The sequence below is a fragment of the Mastigoproctus giganteus genome, chromosome 9 (assembly GCF_048544385.1).
Source record: "Mastigoproctus giganteus isolate SK-2022 chromosome 9, ASM4854438v1, whole genome shotgun sequence".
In the NCBI taxonomy this organism is placed as follows: domain Eukaryota; kingdom Metazoa; phylum Arthropoda; class Arachnida; order Uropygi; family Thelyphonidae; genus Mastigoproctus; species Mastigoproctus giganteus.
In genome coordinates, this window is record NC_143583.1 from 207,798,546 (window position 1) to 207,825,054 (window position 26,509).

The 26,509-nt window shown below is 38.5% G+C and overlaps 1 protein-coding gene across 1 annotated transcript in view; it reads left to right on the forward strand.

Moving 5' to 3' along the window:
- Positions 1 to 26,509, forward strand: part of LOC150081078 (uncharacterized) — a 117,011-nt gene that overhangs the window by 40,687 nt on the left and 49,815 nt on the right. The window contains exons 2-4 of the mRNA XM_090381104.1: positions 7,029 to 7,112; positions 11,568 to 11,606; positions 21,615 to 21,776. Of these exons, the coding sequence (XP_090237230.1) occupies positions 7,049 to 7,112; positions 11,568 to 11,606; positions 21,615 to 21,776 (265 nt within the window). The 5' untranslated portion in view covers positions 7,029 to 7,048. The remainder of the gene's footprint in view (positions 1 to 7,028; positions 7,113 to 11,567; positions 11,607 to 21,614; positions 21,777 to 26,509) is intronic.

The window sequence follows — 26,509 nt, forward strand, 5'->3', positions numbered from 1 at the left end:
AAGAACAGAAGTTTCCAAAAAGGAATCACCTCTGTTTCTTATAATACATTCCCAAACAAGTCAACCAATAGGTGCACTTTCTCCATTTCTTATCCAGAAATGTCTCGAGAATGCTGCCGGACCACCTAAAATGGTGAAAAGACTCCGTTCCGGAGATCTACTTATAGAGACTATGAATAGTAGGCACTCTGAAGCCCTACTAAGAATCCCAAAATTTGCGAATATTCCTGTCACAGTAACTCCACATGCCACCCTAAATTCATCCAAAGGTGTGCTCTCTGAGTGGGACTTATTAAATGTTACTGAAGAGGAATTAGTCCAAGAGCTACAAGACCAAAAGGTTATACAGGCCAAGCGAATTAAAATCAAGAAAGATGGTGAACTGGTTCCGACACGCAGTGTTATACTGACCTTTTCAACACCAATCCTTCCTGCCACAGTAAAGGCTGGATATCTGAACTGCCATATCCGACCTTATATCCCAAATCCGCTCAGGTGCTTCAAGTGCCAAAAATTTGGCCATGCTTAAACTGCGTGTAGAGGGGTTTCAGTGTGCCCCAACTGTGGATCCAAGGAACACACTCAGACAGACTGCCCAGCACAAACACCAGTATGTCCAAACTGTAACGGTAGCCATCCAGCTTACTCAAAAGTTTGTGAAACCTGGAAAACAGGAAAGAAGATACAGAAATACAAAATAGAAAACAAAGTGACTTATCAAGAAGCAAGGAAACAAGTTTTGCTCACAGTACCGAAACTTACATATGCAGCTGCAACGCAAAAATACAAATCAGAAGGAACCCAAACTGAAGTGTCCATACCTCCAGCTACATCCATTTCCGCCTGGGCTCGGGCTGTTCTAGCGAATCCGCAGGAGTCCCCTAAAGAACAAGTAAAAGACCAAGCAAATAATACCCCAGTCACCGTACCACCAACTACTACTCCATCAAGTTCAGATACTGAAAGACTAAGAAATCTTAAACTGCAAAATACTCTAACCGCAGATATGGAAACCGATGACAAAACACATAATGATGAAACCGTTTTAGAAATACACGCTGAAGCAGACATGGATACTGCACGACCCACTTTCCCGAGAAAAGATAAAATAAAACTGGATCGCCATAAACAGACTGGCTCTAAAAAACAGTCAGAAACACATACTTCAAAAACTAAATAATGGATCAATTGATTCAATGGAATTGTAGAGGCCTCCGTAGCAACATAGACGATATTCACGATTTGATAAATCAGCATCATCCAGTAGGCATCTGTCTACAAGAAACGAATCTTTCTCCGCAAGTGACACTTTCAGTTAAAGGCTATACAATATTCAGGCATGACAGGATCTCTCCACATGGTGGTGTAGCTATACTGATTGACAGGAAAATCCCTTCCAGACGTATTCCCCTACAAACCACATTAGAAGTTGTTGCAGTACGCCTTGCTCTTGGTTCAACGCTTACACTTGTATCAATATATATCTCGCCAAATCAGAACTACTCGATAACTGAACTAAATGACCTTATCCTACAACTACCCTCTCCTTTCTGCATATTGGGCGATTTTAATGCGCATCACCAGTTATGGGGATCTTTGCAGACAGACAACCGGGGACGCACGATAGAGGCTTTTCTTGTGAAGAATAATCTCACTCTGCTTAACACAGGCTCCCACACCTATGTTCATTTTCCAACAGGCCCAACCTCTGCTATAGACCTGTCAATATGCTCACCCACATTATTTCCAGACTTCGATTGGAGAGTCTCAGAGAACCCATTAAATAGTGATCATTTTCCTATAATCTGTAAGCTCTGTACAAGAAGAAACTCACCAGTAAGCAGTCGACCTAAATGGAAATTCTCAAAAGCTGACTGGAATAAATACGCATCCAGTATTACACTAGAGGATGATATTATACAACATCACTCCATAGATAATGCCGTTAAACACATCACAGAACAAATATTGACAGCTGCTGCTACTACTATTCCTCAAACTTCAAATAAAGGATCCAAACACAAAAACTACTGGTGGAACTCTGCATGTAACACTGCTAAGAGAGAGAAGAACAAGGCGTGGAATCAGTTTCGAAAAAATCCAACCACTGCTAATCTCATTATATACAAGAAACTAAAAGCCCATGCCCGCTACACCCGGCGAAAAGCTAAAAAGGAATCTTGGATTCGTTTTGCTTCATCTGTCACTAAAGACACAAGTGCAGGACTAATCTGGCGGAAAATAAGATGCCTTACTGGTAAGTTTCCATCAATTTCAATTCCTTCCCCAATCATTGTCTATAAAGGACAGGAGATAACCCTTCCAGAGGATATTGCAAACATCCTCGCGGAATCTTTTGCTCACCATTCTGCCTCAACCGCATATGATCAAACTTTCCTAAAAGCCAAAACAATAACTGAAAAATATAAAATAAATTTCGGAACGAAGTCAGCCCTCTCTTACAATAAACCACTAACCATGTATGAATTAGAAGAATCCTTAAAAAATTCAGCCAATAGTGCACCTGGTCCAGACGGCATATATTACCTAATCTAAATGAGGACACACGTTACTCCCTCCTAAAACTTTTCAATCGAATATTTGTTGCAAATTATTTTCCTATTTCCTGGAGACATTCTGTTGTTCTACCCATTCCAAAACCAGGAAAAGACCAATCAGACCCGCATAATTATAGACCAATCTCACTTACTAGCTGTCTGGGTAAGACTCTGGAAAAAATGGTACACAGTCGCCTCACCTGGTACCTTGAAACTCAAACTACTATGAACAACGATCAGTTTGGATTTCGTAAAAATAGGTCTACCCTAGATCTTATGATTAAGGCTGAGGCAAATGTGCGAAATGCATTCATAAAGAACGAACATTTGGTCATGGTGAGCTTAGATATAGAGAAAGCTTTTGAAACCACGTGGTGTCATGGCATCCTTCGTGACTTACATGCCCTAGGACTAAGGGGGCATTTACCATCATTAATTCAGAGCTTTCTCGAATATCGAACCTTTCAGGTTCGTTTTCAAAGTTCACTCTCGAAAATCTGCATACAGGAGGAAGGAGTCCCACAAGGGTCAGTCCTCAGTGCCACACTCTTCGCAGTTAGAATACACACTCTAACAACAGCCATCCCGAATTCAGTAGAGACTTATCTTTATGCTGACGATCTTACTATATCCAGTCACTCGCAAATATGTTCTCCATTGAAAGGAAACTCCAACTGTCAATAAACAAAACGCAATCATGGATGTTACAAAATGGCTACCGACTATCTCCTCAGAAAACCTTTGCTATACACTTCTGCAAGAAACGAAAACTGCACCCTGATCCTGAATTGCACCTTGGAAATCATGCTATTCCAGTCAGTGACAATATTAAATTCCTAGGTTTAATATTGGACAAGAAATTAAACTTCCTGAAACACATACAGCATGTACGAACTATTTGTTTGGAAAAAATGAATATCCTTAGAGTTCTTTCTGCAATATCCTGGGGAGCTGACCGATACTCCCTTCTTCACTTATATAAAACCATAATCCGATCCAGACTAGACTATGGTGCACCTGTATATGACTCAGCTAGAAAGTCAGCATTACAGTCCCTAAATACCGTTCAACATAATGCACTTAGAATAGCTCTAGGTACCTTCCGAACATCTCCAGTGCATAGTCTATATATTGACGCACATGAACCTCCATTATCCTTAAGGAGACAGATGCTGCTGCTAACGTACGCTGCAAAACTTCGGAGTATGCCCTCACATCCTATCTGTCCTTACCTCTTTAACCCGTCTTTCATAAATTTCTACAGGAATAAACCAAATGAAAATAAACCTGCTGGAATCAGATTGAACTATGTTGCTCAGTATTGGAATGTCCCACTCGACAATATCCACCAAGATACCGGAGAAATAGAGCCTCCATGGTCCACTTTTAAAACTTTATGTGATGACTTTTTTCGAAAATGGGGAAAACAGGCGCTGAACAATGAAAATATACAGCAGCTACATTTATCTCATGCATCAGCAAACAAACACTGTCTGCAAATATATACTGATGGATCCAAATCTGATACAGATGTGGGCGCTGCAGTAGTTCTTCCCACTTGTACAATCTCTCAAAAACTTTTCCCAAGTTGCAGTATTTACACCGCTGAACTTCATGCAATAAAAATGGCTATCGAACACATTAAAAACAGGTCTAATGAAGAGATAATAATCTATACCGATTCCTTAAGTGCAGTAACCTCTTTACAACATAAATGTCCGAACTCTCACCCTATCCTGAAAGAAATCAGAGCAGAGTTAATTAATCTCACAGAGCATAACACAGACGTAAGATTCTGCTGGATTCCCGGGCATGCTGGAATCCAGGGAAATGAAAAAGCAGATCAAGCAGCAAAAAATCCAATCAACCCAGTGTCTTCACTTGCCTCGATTCCTTATATGGACTGTAAACTCATCATAAAACAGTTATGTATTGACCAATGGACATCAGTATGGCAGCAACAGACCCATAACAAACTTTTCCAAATAAAGCAAAAGCCACAATACTGGAAATCTAGTTCGCGATTAAACAGACGAGAAGAGGTTGTCCTTGTAAGGACACGAATTGGCCATTCCCATCTGACCCACCTCCATTTGTTAACAGGAGATCAACCTCCTCACTGTCGACATTGTTCTGCCCTACTTACAGTGAAACACATTCTCCTCGAGTGTCCCTACAATCATGCTGCTCGACTAACAAATTTTAAATCGGTTTTAACTCAAAACAGTTCATTAGAGATGAATCATATTCTCAGTGATAACGCAAATTTTTCCGATTTATTTAATTTTTTAAAAGAAATTCATTTATATGAACTTATCTGACATATGACTGAAAAAAAAAAAAAAATAAAAATAAAAAAAAAAAATATATATATATATATATATATCATTTGCAGAATTACTGTGACAGGCACAATTTGGCCTTAGTTGCCCTTGTGCCAATAAACTTCCATTAAACCAACCCAACCAACCAACCTAAAAATTATTAATCCAATATATTGATCAACACTCCAACATAACAGGCCTGATTTGGCCATAGTAGCTATTGCACCATTAAACCTTCACTCCTGCAACAACAGGCCAGCTCGTTTTTGTGCCACCCAATACTCGACCTTTCTTAAACCTGGCAAGGATCATTCGGATACACATAACTTGTTGATATCTCTGAGCCTTGATAAGACATTTACAAAAATTACTCAGAGTTGATTAGTACAGTGTTGACAATCTAAGTCAGTGATGAATTAATGAATGAAAGATGAATCAGAACTTCTGAAAAGTTTGTTTTAAGGCAGAATTCAGTATATGGAATGCTTTTATCTGAAATGAGCATTTTGTCGTGGTCTGCCTGGACACCGAAGAAGCCTCTGATATTTTGGAAATCTCCAAAATCTATGTCATAGGACTTTAGGGCCAGTGCCACCAGTCATACACAGCTTTATTCCACACAGAACGTTTGAAGTATTCCTGGATCAGGCTGACTGGAATGCATTTCAATATCCGGCAGAGTTTGACTACAGTCAGTCAGGAGCCTATTAATGATCCACTGGTGTATATCACAGGAAACCTTGTATTTGCAGCTGCAGTTACAATTCCAAAAAATGTCTCCCTGTTTCCACTATTTCACAAACCTTGATGGAATGCACAACAGTATCGAAGTAATTACAAAAACCTATCCCTTGGCTCCTTTCACTGCTGGCTAAGGTGTCAGCACAGTGGACTGGGTAAAAATGCAATTTTATAATATTTTACATATATGAATATATTGTCCTTTAAAAAAATACAGTTATTGCACAAAATTATCTGGATCTGAAAACTACCATGTAAAGTTGTCCATGAACATGCCAGTTAGTCAATTGTGAAGGCAAAAGCTAAGAAATTGTCTTCTCTCCAAAGTAAATGGCAAGTTAGTTTCACTGGGAGCTCAGGGTTTGAAAATAATTCCGAAAATTTTTATTATTATTTATTTATTTTCAATTTTACTGCTAAATAAAACATATTATGAAAGGAATCAGGTTAAAAGCTTGTTTAGTTTTTTGGTTAAGTTCAAAGAGCATTCCAGGCAGAGGAAAGAAGAGACATAAATGAATTATTAGCATTAGTAAAGGCATATGAGGCAAGAAAGCAAACTTATTATTTAGGCTATCAGCCTCTACAACAAAAGATGGAAGTCTGTTCCACCAATCAACTACCCCTGGCTAAAGGCAAATTTCTGCACATCTATTCTACAACTGTCTTTCCTCAATTTGAATCTGTGCAAGAGGAAGAATCTCATCAGCATTCAGCTTGCTCAAGCTATTCAAGGCCTTATACACCTCAATCAGATCACCTCGCAAATGCCTACTCTCCAGGCTCTGCAATTTGCAGAACTTAAGCCTTTTTTGGTAAGAGCACCCCCTTTGTTCCACTCACCAATCTTGTTGCTCTTCTTTGTACTCGTTCTAGCAACTCTACATCCTATGTTATACATATCTACATTATATGGATTACTAGAGTGATTTTGGAGATAGTCACTTAGTTAACTTCTTGGGGCCAAGTTTTTTTGATTTCAAATTTTGATCACTGGCATAAGGGATAACAGAATAATAAGAATAATGTAACTAATAAAAATAAATTACATTGAATAATTATCGGTAAGTAAATGGCTGCACTATTGATGTTGCCCTTTATCTATTGTGCTTGAATTTTGTGTTTGATTAACAAGATACATGTCTATCTTTGCTGGTAGTGAATGTAGCGGTAAATTATCTGCTAGTGTTGCTAGCAATAAAAATAACAAACCGGCTGGAGTCAAGGTAATCGCAGATGGCAGAAATTAAAGTTAGTGTGATGAAACTACTATAACTCCATCATTACTTATCACAATTGAGTGTCATTCACAGTCTTAAATATTATGCTTAATAACAACAGAATTAAAGGTGAATATAAATCATTCAAAAATTATTTGAATTTTACTTAGATATTTTCATTTTAGTTCTACTGAAACTTGATGACATGAGGATTGCAGAAAGTGCCATTAACAGTCCATCAAAAAATGAAAGGAAGAGGAAAAAGAAAGGTGATTGTGTTCTATTGTTTGTTAGAAAGTAGAAATGATAAAATGTGATGTCTATGCAGTGTGTTGCAGATGGCCTTATTCTTATTGAACTAAGAGGGCAGTCATAAACATTATGATTAAGTTTTTAACTGATGATTAATTAGTTTGACCATCATGGTTAACTGGATGGTTTATTGCTGGTACACATTTTTCATTAGGGATTGCAGCATAAAAATTAATCGAAAATTGCATGACATCTAAATACAGGTGCTTTTCTTTTAACTTAAATCAGTGGTGGTCGTAATCAAAATCACTTTTTTTTTTCTTTTTTTTTTTTAACGAAAAAATATTTCCCTTTAGAAATGCCAACTCCTTTATATATAACTATCCAAATAAATGTGTGTGAGTGGCAGAGGGACGGATAACTTTGCAAAGGTAGTTTATAGCAATGATATTCAACCTTGGGTCTTGTATCAAATTTTATTTTTATGTAAGTTAAAAAAAAATGATGTTAGGATATCATTAAATGGAACAGATGAATTACATAGCCTTTATAGTTAAAAATACAGGTTAATGTATGCAATGCATTTCAAGTGTGTTTGATATTTTTCCCTTTTAAATTAAACGATTTTTTTTTTTCTGTGATTATTAAGAAGTGGAAAGCAGGTATAGTGGTCTTGTCAGTTAATTAAAACTTAAAGGGTGCAAGAATATTTGCTGATGCTATCGAGGCAGAGTTAGGTCGGTTGGAAAAACTGCTAGGTTGGGGGATACACGGACTAATAGATTGACTGTAGCCGCTTGCAGAGGTGAAAGTGATTTTTGCACTGCTTCTATTGGAATGAGCAGCAGCCTGGAAAACAGAAGCAGGGGATTTCAAAGACTGCTGGGAGTCATACAAATAAACACATGGGTTGGGTTAGGGTAGCTAAGAATAGGAACAGGTGCATGTAAACTTGTGTGTACACCAATGCTAGGAGTTTGGTAAATAAATTTGATGAATTTGAGGCGTTGGGTCAAAACATCAAAGGCAGATATTGTTGGGATATCAGAGATGTGGTGTCACACAGTTATAAGGAATGCCGAACTGGAATTTGTGGAATACAATGTGTACAGGAAAGATGAAGGATAAGAAGGGAGGAGGGGTTATGCTATTAGTTAAGAAACACACAAAATCTAAGGAGGTACAACCAGTCGACATCGCTGGACAGTGCAGTGTCGAGTCAGTTTGGTGTGACATAAGCACTGGGAAATCAAAATTGAGAGGAGGAGTGTGTTATAGGCATAATGACTCTGATGAGTATAATAAAAATCGGTACAGGGAAACAGAGTGGGCCAGTAAATCAGCGTCTTATAATGGGGGATTTTAATTTCCCGGATATTGACTGGAATTTGTGGGTTGGTCACTCACTCTAGCAAGGCTTTTGTGTATTTATTAGATGATGGTTTTCTACATCAACATGTTCAGGAACCAACTAGAAGGAGTAATACTCTTGATCTGATTATCAGTAATAATTCTTTATGTATTTAGAATCTCCAGAGAAAGGAACCACTAGGTGCCCTTGATCACATTGTGCTGAAGTGGGATGTACTCAAAGAGGTAACTACCATCAGGGGTGGTAGTAGTGGCATGTGATGCAAGAAAGAAAGTTTGAGCTTATGCAGCATCAGCCAAAAAAAAAAATCACACCATTTCCTCCAAATGCCTGTCCAGTTCCTCCTTAAATTTATTTAACCTATCAACTTCCCCAACGACAGATGGAAGTTTGTTCCAGCAATTAACCACCTGCTGGCTAAAGGCAAATTTCGCACATCTGTTCTACATCTGTCTTTTCTTAATTTGAATTTATGCCCCCTTAGGTTCGTAATCTGAACAAGTGGAAGGATCCCATCAGAATTCAGCGTGCTCAACCCATCCAAGGCATTATCACCTCAATCAGATCACCGTGCAGGTGCCTAATCTCCAGCCACTGCAATTTGCAGAACTTAAGCCTCTCTTGGTAAGAAGATCCCTTCATTCCTCTCACCAATCTTGTTGCCCTTCTCTGTACACGCTCAAGCAAATCTACATCCTTCCTAAAATGGGGCTCCAGACCTGTACGCATTACTCAAGGTGTGGCCTGACCATTGCCTTATACAGAGGGACAATCACCTTCTTTTCCCTGCTAGCAAAATTCCTATAGAGGTGGTAGATGACTTTCATCAACCGGTGAAATACCACCACTTTGCTTATTGGAGGCTTGAAGTGGTGAAACCCATGTTTAGTCTCTAGAGCAAAGTTTCCGTCATCCCCCTCCCTCCATACTTCTCCTTCAACCCATGCACGGTACTAAGTACTATAGGTTTTGATACCTTTCGTGTTTGGGATTTTCATAAAAAAAAATATATGTATATATATATATCATTGACAAAATCCCATGAACTGCCATGGCAGCCTGTCTGCATTGCTCAGAAGACTTCATATCTGACTGCACAATTACTCCCATGTCTTTTTCATTTGCTACCAACTTAAGTGTAGTACCACACAGTTGATACATTTCTCTGGGGTTACTTCTACCCATATGCAGTACTTTTCATTTGTCAAGGTTAAACTTCAGTTGCCACTTCTTAGCCCATTGTGTCCAAATTTTCTAGATCCTGTTGCAGTAGCACACTGCCATTACTGTCATTAACAACCCTGCCAACCTTTGTATCATCTGCAAACTTTGACACCAAACCTGATATACCTTCATCAATATCATTGATAAATATATAAAACAACAGTGGATCCAACACCGAACCCTGTAGGTTCGGTGTTGGGTCCACCTGGGTAAAGGGAAGGGTTTTTGCTTTCGTAAAGGTGGCTATGGAGGTCTGAAACAGTACTTAAATTCTATATGGTGGGGAAACTGATGATGTTACCAACAGCAAATTCAAAATGGGAAGCATTCAAAGAATTATTCTTGGAAACTACTAGGGTTTACATACCAACTAAGAAATATTGTTCAAGGTTTAGGGCTAAATGGATGTCAGATGAACTAATGAGGCATGTGGCAGAGAAGAAAAATGCATGGGATACACACAAATTTATGGGTGACATGGAAGCCTATGATAGATATAAGCTGGTCTGTAACAAAGGCAGATTATGAGAAATCTTTGGCAAAGGATGCAAAGAGTTCTTTACCTATGTAAACTCTAGAAGGAAGGGTTTGAATCAGATTTGGTGCACTGGATGTTGATGGTTCAACTGTTGATGATCCTGCTCAGGTGGCCAACAAACTAAATGAGTGTTTTGCATCTACATTCACACATGAGGAGTTATTCAAGGAGGGGATTGCCAGAGGTGAACTAAACTCTGGCAGTGAGCTAGATGATTTTGTAATAACTGAGAGGAAAGTGGAGGAGAAATTGTTGAAGATAAACATAAGAAAGGTACCTGGGGGTGGATGGGATCTATCCAGTTATATTAAAGGAGGCAGCAAAGGAAGTAAGCAAACACTGAGCCATAATTATGAGAGCTTCTTTGGACCCATGGACTGGAGATGTGCAAATGTGACTGCAATTCACAAAGGAGGATCAAAGGGATACACAAGTAATTATAGACCTGTTAGTTTAACTTCTGTTCCAGAGAAATTAATGGAGGCACTGATCAAAGAAGCATTGGAAGATCATCTAGACAAGACTTCAGTTATAGCTCGGACACAGCATGGTTTTGTTAAGGAGAAGTCTTGTCTGACCAATTAGGTTGGAGCAATGCGGCATTGGAAACAAATTGTTGCTATGGATAAAGGAATGGTTGGTTGGGAGAAGACAGAGTGGTAATCAATGGACACTGCTCTTCATGGACTAATGTTATTAGTGGAGTCCCTCAGGGTTCAATATTGGGTCCATTGTTGTTTTCTGTATTTAAAAATGATACTGATGATGGTATATGAGGCTTAATGAAGTTAAAAATAATGGACCTGGCCCAATGTAGCCCAGTGGTGAAGCTTGAGGGTGCAATAGTGTGCTTGTTTGAGTGGACTGTGGTTTAAGTCGCGTGATTGCTAAATACGTTTAATGACTATATTATCAAAATCATGAATTGTAAACCCTTCCGACTTGATTGTGTTGGAATGTGAATAGAACATAACTGGCTGGTTTGTGGAGACTTGTAGGTTATGTATGTGCTGTTAGCATACACTCATTATACATAAATGCTGTTTCATATATGAATGGGATAGAATAAAATAAGTAAACATATATTTTTGTTTTTCTTAATTTATGTAAATCCTTTTGTGATACAAAGAAAGGATGTCATTTTTGTAATATTGTAATAAAATATAATATAGATATTTTTATTTTATATAAATATATAAAATAAAATAAAGTATATTGGAATAAAAACTATATTCTAGAAGTTTGTTTATAGACCTATGTATGCAATTAGTCATATTTATCCTTCACCAAATTTCTGTTGTGATTTATTTATTATTATTATTTTTTTTTTTGCAATAGATTTACAAGAAAATAGTGATGAAGATAATAGGGAAGATGGTAAGTGAATTTCTTATGCTCAAACTTGAGTGTGTATTTATGTAGTGCACATGCATTTCTAACTTTATTTCCCTGGTTTTATTAATCTTAACTTGGGCAATGAAACAGCTGGACAGTAGTATTGGATTACATGTTTTTTATTATTAATTTGTATGCTAAATACTTTAAACGTAATTGTTTATTACTGTAATTTTTCTTTAATGTCAGCAATTAAAATTCAAAATACATTTTCTTCTTTGGCTGAATTATTCACAAAGATGAATTATTCATCGGTTGGAGAATGAAAAGAACATGGTTATCACTTCAATGTGGAAATAAAATGCGTAATATGATAATCATTTATACAATTGAATACTGTTAAATCATGTTGAAGGGACAGTTGCAAACTGTAACCAGTGCAAGAAGTGCCAACTACTACTTCCCAGTTGCATGCATGCAAAAATTAAAAATAAAACTGCTAAACTACTTTAAACAGGCGTGCTACTGTGCTTCTCTGGGTGGGTGGGTGGGTGGGTGTGGGATTCTGCTTATTTGTTTCTGAAATTTTCTAATTCTTATTCTTACTTGCATTCTGGTGCTGACTGTGGAACTGATTTAGTATTATTGGCTGCAGTTTGAAACTCTCCTTTCATGTATTGTATAGTAGTGTTTCATTTTATAAATAATTATCTACATATGCCACATTTTATTTTCATCTTTTAAGATGCTCAGATATGGATAGTATACAGTCTATTACATATTTCTTTTATTCTTTGTTATATTCACAGTAGATGTCAGCATTCCTCATTTTCAGAAATGCATTGAGTCTACTGCAAATTGACAATATCAGTGAGGCCATGATGTTCTGCCAATCTTCTGATAGACTACTCAGTCCCAACATTCTGCAAAGCTTTAGCATTAGCATTAGTAGAGGCATTTGATGCAAGAAAGCAAGCTTATGCAGCATCAGCCAAAAAAAAAAAAAAAAACCCACTTCACCCCCCTGTTCGTTCAAAATACCTGTCCAGCTAAGCCTTAAACTTATTTAGGCTATCAACCTCCACTACAAGGGATGGAAGTCTGTTCCACCAACCAACCACCTGCTGGCTAAAGGCAAATTTCCGCACGTCTATCCTACATCTGTCTTTCCTCAATTTGAATTTATGCTCTCTCAGGTGATTATTCTGAGCTAGAGGAAGAATCCCATCAGCATTGAGCATGCTCAAACCATTCAAGGCTTTATACACCTATATCAGATCACCTCGCTGGTGCCTAGTCTCCAGACACTATAATTTGCAAAACTTAAGCCTTTCTTCATAAGAGCACCCCTTTGTTCCATTCACTAATCTTGTTGCCCTTCTCTGTACTCGTTCCAGCAGCTCTACATCCTTCTTGAAATGAGGCCTCCAGACCTGTATAGAGTACTCTAGGTGTGGCCTGACCATTGCCTTATACAAGGGAATAATCACCTCCTTATCCCTGCTAGAAAAATTCCTGTATATCATTGACAATACTCCATGAGCTACTCTTGCAGCCCGTCTGCACTGCTCAGAGAACTTCATATCTGCCTGCACAACCACCCCCCAAGTCCCTTTCATTCTCTACCACTGTCAGTGTAGTACCACAGAGTTGATACGTTGCTCTGGGGTTGCTGTTTCCCATGTGTAGTACTTTACATTTGTCAATGTTAAACTTCATTTGCCACCTCTCAGCCCATCTGCTCAACCTTTCCAGATCCTGTTGCAGCAGCATAGTGTCAGTAGAGTCCTTGACAACCCTGCCAACCTTTGTATCGTGTGCAAACTTGGACATTAAGCTTGATATACCATCATCAATATCATTTATAAATACAGAAAACAATAATGGACCCAACACTGAGCCCTGAGGGACTCCACTAATAACATTAGTCCACGATGAGCAGTGTCCATTGATTACCACTCTCTGTCTTCTCCCCCTCAACCACCCCTTTATCCATAGCAGCAATTTGCCTCCAATGTCACACTGCTCCAATTTGTGTAGCAGTCTTCCATGTGCAACAGTATCAAAAGCCTTTCTAAGATCCAAGTATATAATATCAAAGCTATTCCCTGCATTCAGTTCTTTTGTGACTGCATCATAGTATCCAATCAAATTGGTCAGGCAAGACTTCCCCTTAACAAAGCCATGCTGTGTCCGAGCTATAACTGAAGTCTTGTCTAAATGATCCTGCAGTGCTTCTTTAACAAGTGCCTCCATTAATTTTCCTGGAACAGAAGTTAAGCTCACAGGTCTATAATTACTTGTGTCAGCCTTTGATCCTCCTTTGTGAATTGGGGTAACATTTGCACATTTCCAGTCTATGGGTACTTCCCTGAGTCCAAGGAAGCTCTCATAATTATGGCTAAGGGTTTGCTTACTTCCTTTGCTGCCTCCTTTAATATAACTGGATAGATCCCATCCACCCCGGGTGCCTTTCTTGTGTTTATCTTCAACAGTTTCTCCTCCACTTTACTCCCAGTTATTTCAAGATTCTGTAGCTTACTGCTAGAGTTGAATACACCTCTGGCATTCCCCTTGCTGAATAACTCCTCATGTGTGAATGTCGATGCAAAATATTCATTTAGTTTGTTAGCTACCTGAGCAGGATCATCAACAGTTGACCCATCAATATCAAGTGGACCAATCTGATTCATCCCCTTCCTTCTAGAGTTTACATAAGTAAAGAACTCTTTGCTGTTTTTCTTTGCATCCCTTGCCAAGGATTTCTCGTAATCTGCCTTCGCCTGCCTAACCTCCTTTGTAACTTGGTTGCATATCAACTTGTATCTATCATAGGCTTCTGTGTCATGTGTTAATTTGTAAGTATCCCATGCATTTTTCTTCTCTGCCATATGCCTCATTAGTTCATCTGACATCCATTTTTGCCTAAACCTTGAACAATATTTCTTAGTTGGTATGTAAAGCCTAGTAGCTTGCAAGATAAGTTCTTTGAATGCTTCCGATTTTGAATTTGCTGTTGGTAACATCATCAGTTGGTCCCACTGTATAGAATTTAAATACTGTCTCAGTCCATCGTAGGCGCCTTTACGGAAGCAATAACCCTTCCCTTTACCCCTAATGGTAGTTACCTCTTTGAGTAAATCCTACTTCAGCACACTGTGATCACTGCCACCTAGTGGTTCATTTATCTGCAGATTCTTAATGCATGAAGAATCACTGCTGATAATCAAATCAAGAGTATTACTCCCTCTAGTTGCCTCCCGAACATGCTGATGTAGAAAACAATCATCCAATAAATCCACAAAAGCCCTGCTAGTGTGTGAGTGACCAGCCCCCAAATTCCAGTCAATATCTGGGAAATTAAAATCTCCCATTATAAGACTCTCTGATTTACTGGCCCACTCTATTTCCCTGTACAGTTTCTTATTATACTCATCAGAGTCATAGGCCTATAGCACACTCCTACTCTCAATTTTGATCTCCCAATGCTTATGTCACACCAAACTGACTCAACACTGCACTGTCCAGCGATGTCGACTGGCTTCACTTCCTTGGTTTTTATGTGTTTCTTAACTAATAGCATAACCCCTCCCCCCTTCCTATCCTGTCTATCCTTTCTGTAGACGTACTCCCCAAATTCCAGTTCTGCATCCCTTATATCTGTGTAACACCACGTCTCTGATATCCCAACAGTATCTGCCTTTGATGTTTTGAGCAATACCTCAAATTCATCAAATTTATTTACTAAACTCCTAGCATTGGTGTACACGCAAGTATACCTGCACCTGTTTCTATTCTTAGCTACCCTAACACAACCCATGTGTTTACTTGTACCGCAATGGCTCCCAGCAGTCTCTGAAATATCATGCATCTTGTTTTTCAGGCTTCTGCTCATTCTAATAGAAGCAGTGCAAGAATCTCTTTCACTTCTACCAGTGGCTACTGTCAATCTATTGGTCTTTGTCTCCCCCCAAGGTATCAGTTTTCCGACCCACCTAACACTGCCTCGATAGCATCAGCAAATATTCTTGCACCCTTTCTATTTAAGTGTATCCCATCCCTGTAGAAGCAATCTCTCCTGTTAACAAGTACAGTCCAGGCTGAAAAAATTTCTACCCCTTGAGCCTTGCACAATCTTTCCATGGCCGAATTGATCGACAAGGCTCTCATCATATACTCCCTCCTATCGTGTCTGGGATTATGTCAGCTATTGTCAGCTATTAAAGATGACAACTTTTGGTATATATCCAATTATTGTTATTTGGTTTTTTTTTTAGGAGCATTAGCAACTAAGGCCATATTGCTCCGGGATATGCGGTGGTCATTTCCTGACCTTTCCGCATCCTCCGTATTTGGTGGTGACGGGCTCGAACCCCGGTCTAATCAAGAAACATGTGCTACGCACTGCTGCTCCTTCCCACCTGGCTACGGAGGCGCCATATATCCAATAAAGCTTTCTCTGCATACAACCTTAAACTCTTCAAAATGGCACCTCCGTAGCCAGGTGGGAAGGAGCAGCAGTGCGTAGCACACCCTTCTTGATTAGACCGGGGTTCGAACCCGTCACCACCAAATATGGAGGATGCGGAAAGGTCAGGGAATGACCACCGCATATCCCGGAGCAATATGGCCTTAGTTGCTAATGTTCCGAAAAAACAAACAAACAAACTCTTCAAAGGGAATATTGACAGAATTGGATTTATTAACTGTAACAAGAGGAAATTGTCCAAAAGCTACATGAACAAAGAGTCATTCAAGCAAGGAGAAACATGACTCAAAAAGATTGTCTGGTTCCAATAAGGAGCATAATTCTTACTTTTAGCTCTCTTAGCTAACATCTGTCAAAGCAGGCTATCTCCATTGATATGTCCGACTTTACATCAAAAACTCCATCAGGTGATACAAGTGCCAGAAATACAGCCATTCAAACTGCATGTTGAGGTAATGCAGTATGTCCTAATTGTGGATCAAAGGAGCAGAACCAGTCTGATTGCACTGCTACCACTCCACATTGTCCCAAATGTAAGGACAAATGGCTGGCTTTCTCCAAAACGTGAACTATGGAAGCAAGTTTTTAAAAAATCTGCAAGTATAAAGTGGAGAACAGAATCACATAACATACATATAATAAATGTAATGAAGACTATCTCCAGGTGTTTGATTGCAAGAACCTATACTCAGTTATGATATTAACTTCCTGCATATCCTCCAAAGCATTGCTACTTGCATTCTGGTGCTTGCATTCTTGCTATTGCCTAACCTCCCTAGACCCAGTTCTCATCTCTTTTTGACAATTTATTTCTTAGATGGCAAAAATGCACTCTACCAAACAGCAACTTTTAGCAACTACATGAAGTACATACTTTGGAAAACTCTGAAAAGCTACATGCCTATACTGATGACTCCAAAACAGACACCTGTAGGTGCTGTAGTAGATCCTTCTACCTTTTCAGTAGCTGTGTCTCTTCCTACTTATTGCATTATCCATAACACAGAAATGTACGCAATAAAACTAGCTCTTGTAACATAAGCAACCAGCATTTTCAAGCAAGCCTTGATACATATAGACTCCTTAAGTGCAATCATTGCCATTCAGTCTACATTTTCTCCCTCTCATTCAATCCAAAAACAGATCTGATCTAGATTATATCACTAACAGCAAGTAGGAATCATTGTTTTCAACTGTGCCAAACTAAAATCAATAATAGACTCTTCCAGTTAAAAAATTAATAATAAAAAAAAGCCGTAGCTGTGTGCTTTTACTTGCAGGAGTAGCAGGCAAGAAGGGATTCTGGCAAGACTCCAAATCAATCATTCTCATCCAACTCATCTGTATTTGCTTATGGGAGAGAACCCCCCTCAGCATTCCTTCTGTCATTCTCAGCTGACAATCAAACATTCCTCAACACTGATATATCTGAAAATTCAGTTTCAGCTCCATATCCAACTTGTAGGAACCTTTAACTGTATTGCACATTCTTGGCAATAATGCAAATTTTGAAGAACTGTTTCAGTACTTGAAATGCATAATTTTATATACTTGACTTTTGATAACTATAAAATGGAAGATTTAGTCATAAGTGAACAGGTGAAATATGGTCCCGGAGGCTCTTGTGCCAAAATTCCCAAACACAACAACAATGATATGGTTATCCCCATTCTAATTTAGTTTGTTAATTTAATTGCATTTTATATATTTTTTTTATTTTGTGTTTGTTTTGCAGTTTTGCTATTTAATTTTAAATAGTATACATTATGCTGCATATTTACATTTTGGTTTGGTTTGTTGAGTGTGATTGACATTTTATTTGCTTCCTAGTTATTGGGATAACCATATGTGAGAATTATTTTCTGTTGTCTCTACCCTGATCAATCACATTGGAGCATCTATTATTCTTTTACTGTTAGCAGTCTGTTACAAAAACTTAAGTGTTTTGGGAATTTCAACAGAACTAATGCCTCTTTGAAGAAATGGTCACTGTAGTTCCCCTAAGCACTTACTTTTGTTTATCTTCTTTAGTGGGTATCTGCATTCATCTGTTGGGTTAGGTGGAGTGGAGATTTCCAGATTTCCAGAAACATCTGTTTCCTTTTACTTTAAGTAGAAGATCATACTGCTATTCTTACCTGACTTCTGTTCATTCATTTTGCTTGCTTATGTAGGCATTTGTGCTTATTTATTTCTGAATTTTTCTAATTCATATTTTTATTTTAAATTTTGCTTTTATGCAGATGGCAGCTGGTACCTTTTAATCAATACTGTTATCCATTCAACATATTGTAATAGTGTTTAATTTCATAAATCATTAAAATAGTTGTGCGATATATTATGTAACATTGTGACCTTCAAAACAAAACCATTATGAGATATTGAAATATGCATACATTTTAGTGCAGAATCTTAGAATATGTTTTATCCTCACAAAACTGGTTAACACGTTCACTGCTTCCTCACCCAAATATGCAGCTTCAGGTTTTTAATCCAATTGGAGAGAAACCACTCCACTTTTAGAACTTTTTTCTTCCAAATTGACAGAATCAAAACCAGATATTTTTGTCAAGCAACCGTCACCAGAGGCTGATTAATTCAGTCTAAAAATGTCTCTGCCCTTTTCAATCCAGGTTGGCTCAATCCCAGGAGAAAAAGGTCATCAGAAAAGTTGGCAGCAAATCTGTTAAAGAATGTGAAACATATTTGATATTGTTTTTCTAAATCAGACTCAATACTAGAAGGCATTGAGTTTGGTTTAGATGTAACAGTAAGTGATTGTCGAGCTTCTGTGCAGCTTAATCGGGTAGCCAAAAGAACATGTTTAGGTTATGTAAATTGTTATTGATACTTTTTTTTTTTTTTTTGTCTTTTGTGTTTTTTATCAAGAGGCACCCCCCCACTCAAGTCTGTGATGCATTGTTATGATGCAGTACAAACTGTGTAAAGGCCACTGTGTGTGTGTGTGTGTGTGTGTGTGTGTGTGTGTGTGTGTGTGTGTGTGTGTGTGTGTGTGTGTGTGTTGTAATTCAGGTCAATCGGTGTTAGCTTGTGTTGATATTTCATTCACCTGGTTTCTTAGCTTAGGGGACTGTGGCACACCACATTCCCCCAGTTGACTTCCAGTACCATGAGCCAGCGCAGTAGGTCATAAAGTCTGTTTGGTCGAACCCTATCATTGCTGAACATACCAAGGATAGCCGAACAATTTTTTTTTTTTTTTTTTTTTTTTCTTGAAGGGAGCATGGCAGTGACAATTCAAGTTTTGAATAATACGCGAAGACAAAGAAGCTAGAAGCCAGGAAGGCTTCCACCAGGAATTGGAAGAATGAAGAGGCAGCCCACCATCCAGAGAGAGAGAGAGAGAGAGAGAGAGAGAACAGTTAATAAATAAAAAAAAAAAGTATTTGTGTGTGGGGGTGGGGGGAAGAGAGATGGGCTGAAGTGAGGGACATAGTCATAGGGCCAGAGTGCCCTATGTGGGGACCGTGATCGATATCCTGACTAGTTGGGTTGAAAAGTCTGACAATTCCAGACTGCTCAGTCCATCTGAAACTAGTGTCAGCATCCCACATCATTCCACCTAAGGAGGGGAATCGGCATAGTGTTAGCAAGGGCTTACAAATTTGGTTGTCCCCCAACTGCAGTCATGATTGGATATGAGCTCCTGTCATTCATGGGGTACACAACACATGCACTCAGTCATACTCCTATTATACTTACACGCACACAACCTTTGGGATTTTTTTTATAACATATGTTTAGAATGAACTTATAATAATAATAGGACTGTTTGACAGCACTTAGAATTCATCCTTTTTTTCTCATTCTTGCACATGAGTATAGCACAGCCCCCATTTGCTTACACTTTTGTTGTAAGTGTAATCTTCATCCTGAACCTGAATTAAGATTTGACAAAATGCTATTCCAGTAGTGTCAGTTCTTGGGACTTGTATTTGATAAAACATTGACCTTTTGGGAACATATCTGCCAACTCCGTACAAAGTGCACGAGATTACTAAATATTCTTCATTCTCTCTCATATACCTGTTGGGGTGTGGATCAGTATACCTTACTAGGCATCTACCGTGCACTTATTCAATCTAAACTAGATTACGGGTCCCATGTATATGCCAGAGACAGTGTACTTCGATGGCTGGATCGTGTCCATCATCAGGCTATCCGTATCGCTACTGTAGCATTTTGAACGTCTCCCATACAGAGCCTATTTGAAGCAAATGAGACTGCTATTGCTTCAACGTAAGCAGTTGTCTCTAAAGTATGGTTTAAAACTGAAATCCCTGACAGACCATCCTACTTGGACATCCATTTTTGAGCTACTTTGGGAAAGTTTGCAAAGTGCTTGTCAGACCACCAATCGTTCTTTCAGTATTAGCATTAAAGCGCTACTCAGAGAGTTTAATATCATGGTAGACAAGGTTGCCCAAACACTAAAGGAAATCCTTCCGCCCTGACATGTGACTTTTCCCTTAAGAACTGTGTAAAGTCTGATACTCCGTCATCTGTCTACTTGCAGCGCTGTTCAGCACACTGAGCTGAACACTGACTTCCTGCCAGTTTATGCAGACGACTTGAAATCAGAATTGTGTGTAGGATCTCAATTGAATTACAGCAATGCAAAATTGTTCCTTTTTAAAATTCACAGTTTTAAAACTTGCTATGCAAATTGGAGAATGCTATTAATTAGTAACCTTTTGTTGGATACCAGCACATTCAGGATAATGCTGCTAAATATTTTTTCTGCTTTAGATTTAATCTCCAGCCCTATTTCAGCCTCTGAATCCTATCATACAATATTTTCCTCAGAATCCTGTCATACAAGCAGTGTGCCTCACCCAGGGAAAAGAGCTGTGGTACACCGAAACCAATAATAAACTTTATCAGGACTCAAAGCTTTGGTATTTTAGCATTAAGACAGTGCGATGAAAAGAAGTGATACTTGCACAGGCAAGAATAGGACATACACATTCAACCTACTTCCATCTACTCTTGGGCGATGATCCTCAGTGGCCACGCTGATCAGCACATTTAACAACCACCCATATTCTAATTGACTGCCCTCACTATCAGCAAGCCAAAGCATCAATCCTGATTTCTCTGACTGACCTTTGAGAACCGATGACACTACAGATTATTGGTGACGGGGCAAATGGCAATGAATATTTCTGTTTTCTGAAGCAAATTTGGGTATGTAATTAATTCTGAACAGGTTTCTGATAATCAGAAAAATGTGGTTACACTTAGTTTATAGCATATCCCTATGAATGGGCGAAGATATACACACCTTGGATTATATTATAGAGGGAACAACATAAATGGTATAAATATATCCCCTGATATGTTTATACAATTTATTGTAATAAATAAATATCTCAATCTGCTTTGTGAATATTTATAGTATTCGTAAAGCAGATCTGGGGCTCAATTCTTATGCTTAAAATATTCTTTGTAGGATTTTTCACTTGTAACATAAATATATTGAGATTAACTACTCAATGAAATTCCTGTTTCAATGATGACATATTTTTCTGAGAAATTAGAGACTCTGGGTGAAGAAGATAAATTGGTAAAGTGTGAATCAGAATGTGATGAAGTACTTGGCCAGCAAAATAGTTCTGAAGAGAGTATAGCACATCATGAAGGAGATCAACCTGGAGATAGTCAAAGTACAATTACAAAGAGATACAGAAGTCATAAAGAAGGTAAGCACTTTCAGATAGACTGCATAAGTATAGGATAATGTATATACACTTCTAATGTCATCCTAGAAACAATTATTGTTAACTCTACATTCCTCTGATCTCTGAAATTGGCCTGAAGTATAAACAGAATTTTATTTATTTATTTACGAGATTAGAAGATAAATGCCTTATGAATCTGGAAGTGAAACCGAAATGGTTATTGGCTTCACTTTTGGTATCGTTTCAGCACTCAAGTATTAATGTTGTAGTTATGTTTGTAGTTTTAGTCTAACAATAACTTGTACAAGTGTTTTATACTGTGTGGTTGAGATGACTGAAAAGAGAAAACAGAGTGAGGGTGCTCCTGAAACTGGGGCACCAGCCCACTCTGTTTTCTTTTCACTGTGAAATGACATGCAATTACTTTTGTATAGAAAATGAAAATAGTAAGGGTGAAACATGGCATCTGTTGACTGTGTTACTTGCACAGGCAAGAATAGGACATACACATCCGACTTACTTCCATCTACTCCTGGGCAATGATCCTCAGTGGCCACACTGATCAGCACATTTAACAACCATGGCACTCCACAGCATCTTTCTTGGGACACTATCATAAGTTTTTTCCAAGTTAATAAATGCTAATCCTATATCCTGTCTAGTAGCTTGGCATTTTTCCAGAATCTGCTTGACTGTGAATAAATGGTCAATACTATACCATCCAACTGTAAATCAACACTGCTCCTCCGAAATCCTTATTTCTTTCTCCAGTTTAGTTTTCAGTATCCCACTAAAATGCTTTGTAATTGGGTTTAAAACACAGAAATGATTCTTCCCAGTGTCATCTTTGATGGTATAACTTCTCCTTTACATATTTTGTTAAATATTCTTGTGAGCAGTCAGATAATTTTCCCTCATCCTTATTTTAGTAGCTCCACGTTCATTCCTCCATGTCCAGGTGCCTTTCCATTTTTCTCTTTTCTACTTTTATTTCTACTTCCTCAAAGCTAATCCTTCTTTTTCTGTCCAGGAAATTTCAACTTCGTTAACTCTAAATTTCTAAATTCCTCTCTGTTTTCACTGAGTAGTTATTCATAATATCTATACCATTCTTCTCATCCAAGATCTCCTTTCACAATATGAACCTATTGCCTTCTGTATACAGAAACCAGTCTAACACCAAATATAATTGTTTCCCTTCGGAAATACATAATGCCAGAGTTGCATTGTGCTTTACCTTCTACTAAACTGAGTGCAGCAGGGCCAGGTGGAATACATTACATCATGATAGCCAAACTTGCTGAATTGCCCATCAATACTATTACTCCTCTACAACAGAATATTCGGCGACTGGGCTGGCCAGGTGGGTAAAGTGCCTGCCTAGCAACCCACAGGTTGCAGGTTCGAATCCCACCTCGGGCTTGGATCAAAGTACTGCAAAAACCTTGGGAGGTGCATTATGGCGACAGAAGCCGATGCGCCAACAACTACCAAAAAAAAAACAACAGAATTTTCAAAGAAAACACTCGCTAATAAATGCCTCCATGCTTATGTTTTAGCATTTCCATAACCAGGAAAGGATCCTACAAATCTGCAACATTATCAACCTATTGCACTCACCATCTGTATGAACAAGGTCATGGGAAAAAAATGATCAGCGTCTGACTAATCCAGTTTCTAGCTTCAAGTGATCTCCGAAATCCAGTGCAATGTGGCTTCCTTGAAGGTAGATCCGGTATTCATCTTTTGATTAAGACAGAAATTAATATCCGTGACACCTTGGTATGGAAAAAAACATCTTGCTGTGGTCCTCTTTGACTTCGAAAAAGCATTTGACACTGCTTGGAGATAACATGTAATGCGAAACCTGTATGATCTGAGATTACATGGACACCTACCACAGTTTGTCAGAAATTTCCTGCACCACTGCTCATGTCGAATTAGTGTCCACAATCAATTATCTTCAAAATTTATCCAGGAAGAAGGGTTACAACGAGGATTAGTGCTAAGTGCCACTCTGTTTAATATAATAATGAATTCAATAACACATCTGCCACAAACAGTATCTGCTACCCTATACACTGATAACTTCAGTATCTCCTGCCATTTGCCTAATATGCAAATTTAGAGAGACAGTTGCAATGTGCCATCAACAAAATAGTAAATGTTATAAAAACAATGGGTTTCGTTTCTCTTACCTAAAAAACAATCAGAATACACTTCTGTAGGACGCATAACCTACATTTATACCCGAAACTTCAGCTGGAAAATCAAGTCGTACCAGTGTACCCTAGTGTCCGCTTTCTTGGTGTTATATTTGAACAAAAATTCACCTTCCTTGAACATATAAAAGTGCTCCGAACTAAAAAGCACTCTGTCTTAAAAAGCTAAATAGCTTAAGAGATCTATCAGGCACAACATGTGGAGCTAACTGTTACTCACTACTACATTTGTATCGTGCATTAATATGGTCATGTCTGGACGACGGTTCTGTGGTCTATAGCTCCATTACACCAAGTGCATTGCGTTGGCTTGATCCTGTACACCACAGTGCGCTTCGTCTGGCACTGGGGGCATACTGAACATCACCGGTTCAGAGCCTATATGCTGAGGCTCATGAAACACCCTTGCAGCTTTGCAGGCAAAATGCTTTCATTAAATTATTCAGCAAAACTCAAAGGGATCCAAATCACCCCTCTTGGAATGGACTCTTCTCTTTTAAATGGGAAAACCTTTATAGAATTTATCCTTCTATAAACCCATCAACTAGGATAAGTCTTTGCTCACTACAAGATGACTGGCAAATTGACCTTAGTAAAATACAACCTATTGCCTCTCATGCAATCCCACCTTGGATGTATCATATACTGCTGTACTACAAATACATGCCAAGCAGAACCCAGCACAGCCAGTATGCACCACTCTACACAGATGGGTCTAAAACTAAATATCATGTTTGTGCTGCAGCATTATTTCCAAACATTACCATATCCAAGAAACTCCCTACTGAATGTAGCAGCTATACCGCAGAACTCTGTGCTTGTGCTATTTAATTTACATAGCCCTAAACTACATGCCCTCAATAACCATACTGCACAGTGTTATATATACCAACTCCATTAGTGCTACCAAAGCTATGCAACAGACTACAAAGAATGATAACTCCTTACTTAGACATCTGGAATACTCTGACTGAGTTAAACTGGAAGAAACAAGTTCTCTTTGGTTGGATCCCTGTTCACGCTGGAATTTCTGGAAACGAACAGGCTGGCCTAGTGCTGCCAAAACTATGGCTTTATCTGCTTGCAGCCAGTGACTCACCACAGTGCATAAACTGCAACACCCATCTTACAGTCCAGCATATACATATAGATTGCCTTATTGACAACAGTGAGCAACAAACTCTCTTTGCCTCATTTTCAGCAATGAACACTCTTGAGCGTTGTTGATCTAGCAGATATGCCACATGTAGACAACATTTTTACTTTCCTGAAACAGATACAAATCTATAACATGCTATAAAATTCAACTGCAATCCATATTGATAAAAAAAAACAGAGCATTGAACTTGATCATAGTTAGGTGCCTTATGGCCGTGTTTTCCCTTGCACCCTACAACAACAACATTGAGTAAATAGGAAAAGTATTCCATACCAAATATGAACTACTATACGTGGCATATGTATCTGCATTCCCTGGAATGCAGCTGGAATTGCATAATGTAATTCCGTCTGTATCCAGATAGATCTAAATTGGTACTGCTTTAGGAGCTGTTTGTTATTTGGTTTTTAGGAGCATTAGCAACTAAGGCCTTATTGCTCCTGAACTACTATACGTGGCATATGTATCTGGAATTGCATAATGTAATTCCATCTGTATCCAGATATACTGATGGATCTAAACTGGTACTGCTTTAGGAGCTATTTGTTATTTGGTTGGTTTTTAGGAGCATTAACGACTAAGGCCATATTGCTCTGGGGATATGCAGTGGTCATTCCCTGACCTTTCCGCATCCTCTGTATTTGGTGGTCATGGGCTCGAACCCAGGTCTAATCAAGAAGCGTGTGCTACACACTGCCGCTCCTGCCCACCCGGCTATGAAGGCACCGCTTCGAAGTTGTTAAATTTTCTCTGTTTATACTCCGGCACGACAACCAAGTCAGTAGAGTTTACAATAAATCGTCAATACAAATATTTATCGTATTTAGTAGTCACGGGCTTGAACCCCGGTCCACTCAAGGAACGCGTGCTATGCACTCTCGCTCCTGACCACTGGGCTACGTCAGGCCTGCCGGAACGTGAATTGATCACACCCATCTGATTCATCTCTTTCTTCTCATGGAAGTTCATTAGAAGACGTTAGAAGTAGTTCAGAGTTCATTTACAGCCAAACTTGATTGAATTATTCAGTGACCTGAAAGATGAATATAATTGTCTTAATTAATTCGTATATCTTTTCCCTCAGAATTTGAACGGGTGCAATATGGCCACAGCTGCTGGTGCATCATTAAACAACCCTAAAGGGTAAAGTGGAATCAATGAATAAAAACAATAACTACTACTCATAATTTTCTGACAAGTAAATAGAATGAGTTAGGAATTGTGTAGGTTATAATGTAAATCATAATGATAAAAAAAAACTTTGAAATTTAAATTTTATAATAAAAAATGCTTCTGATAAATATTGCAGGGGAGTGGCAGAAGGTTACAATTTATTAATAAAAATTGATTATATAAATTACTCAATTCCTAAT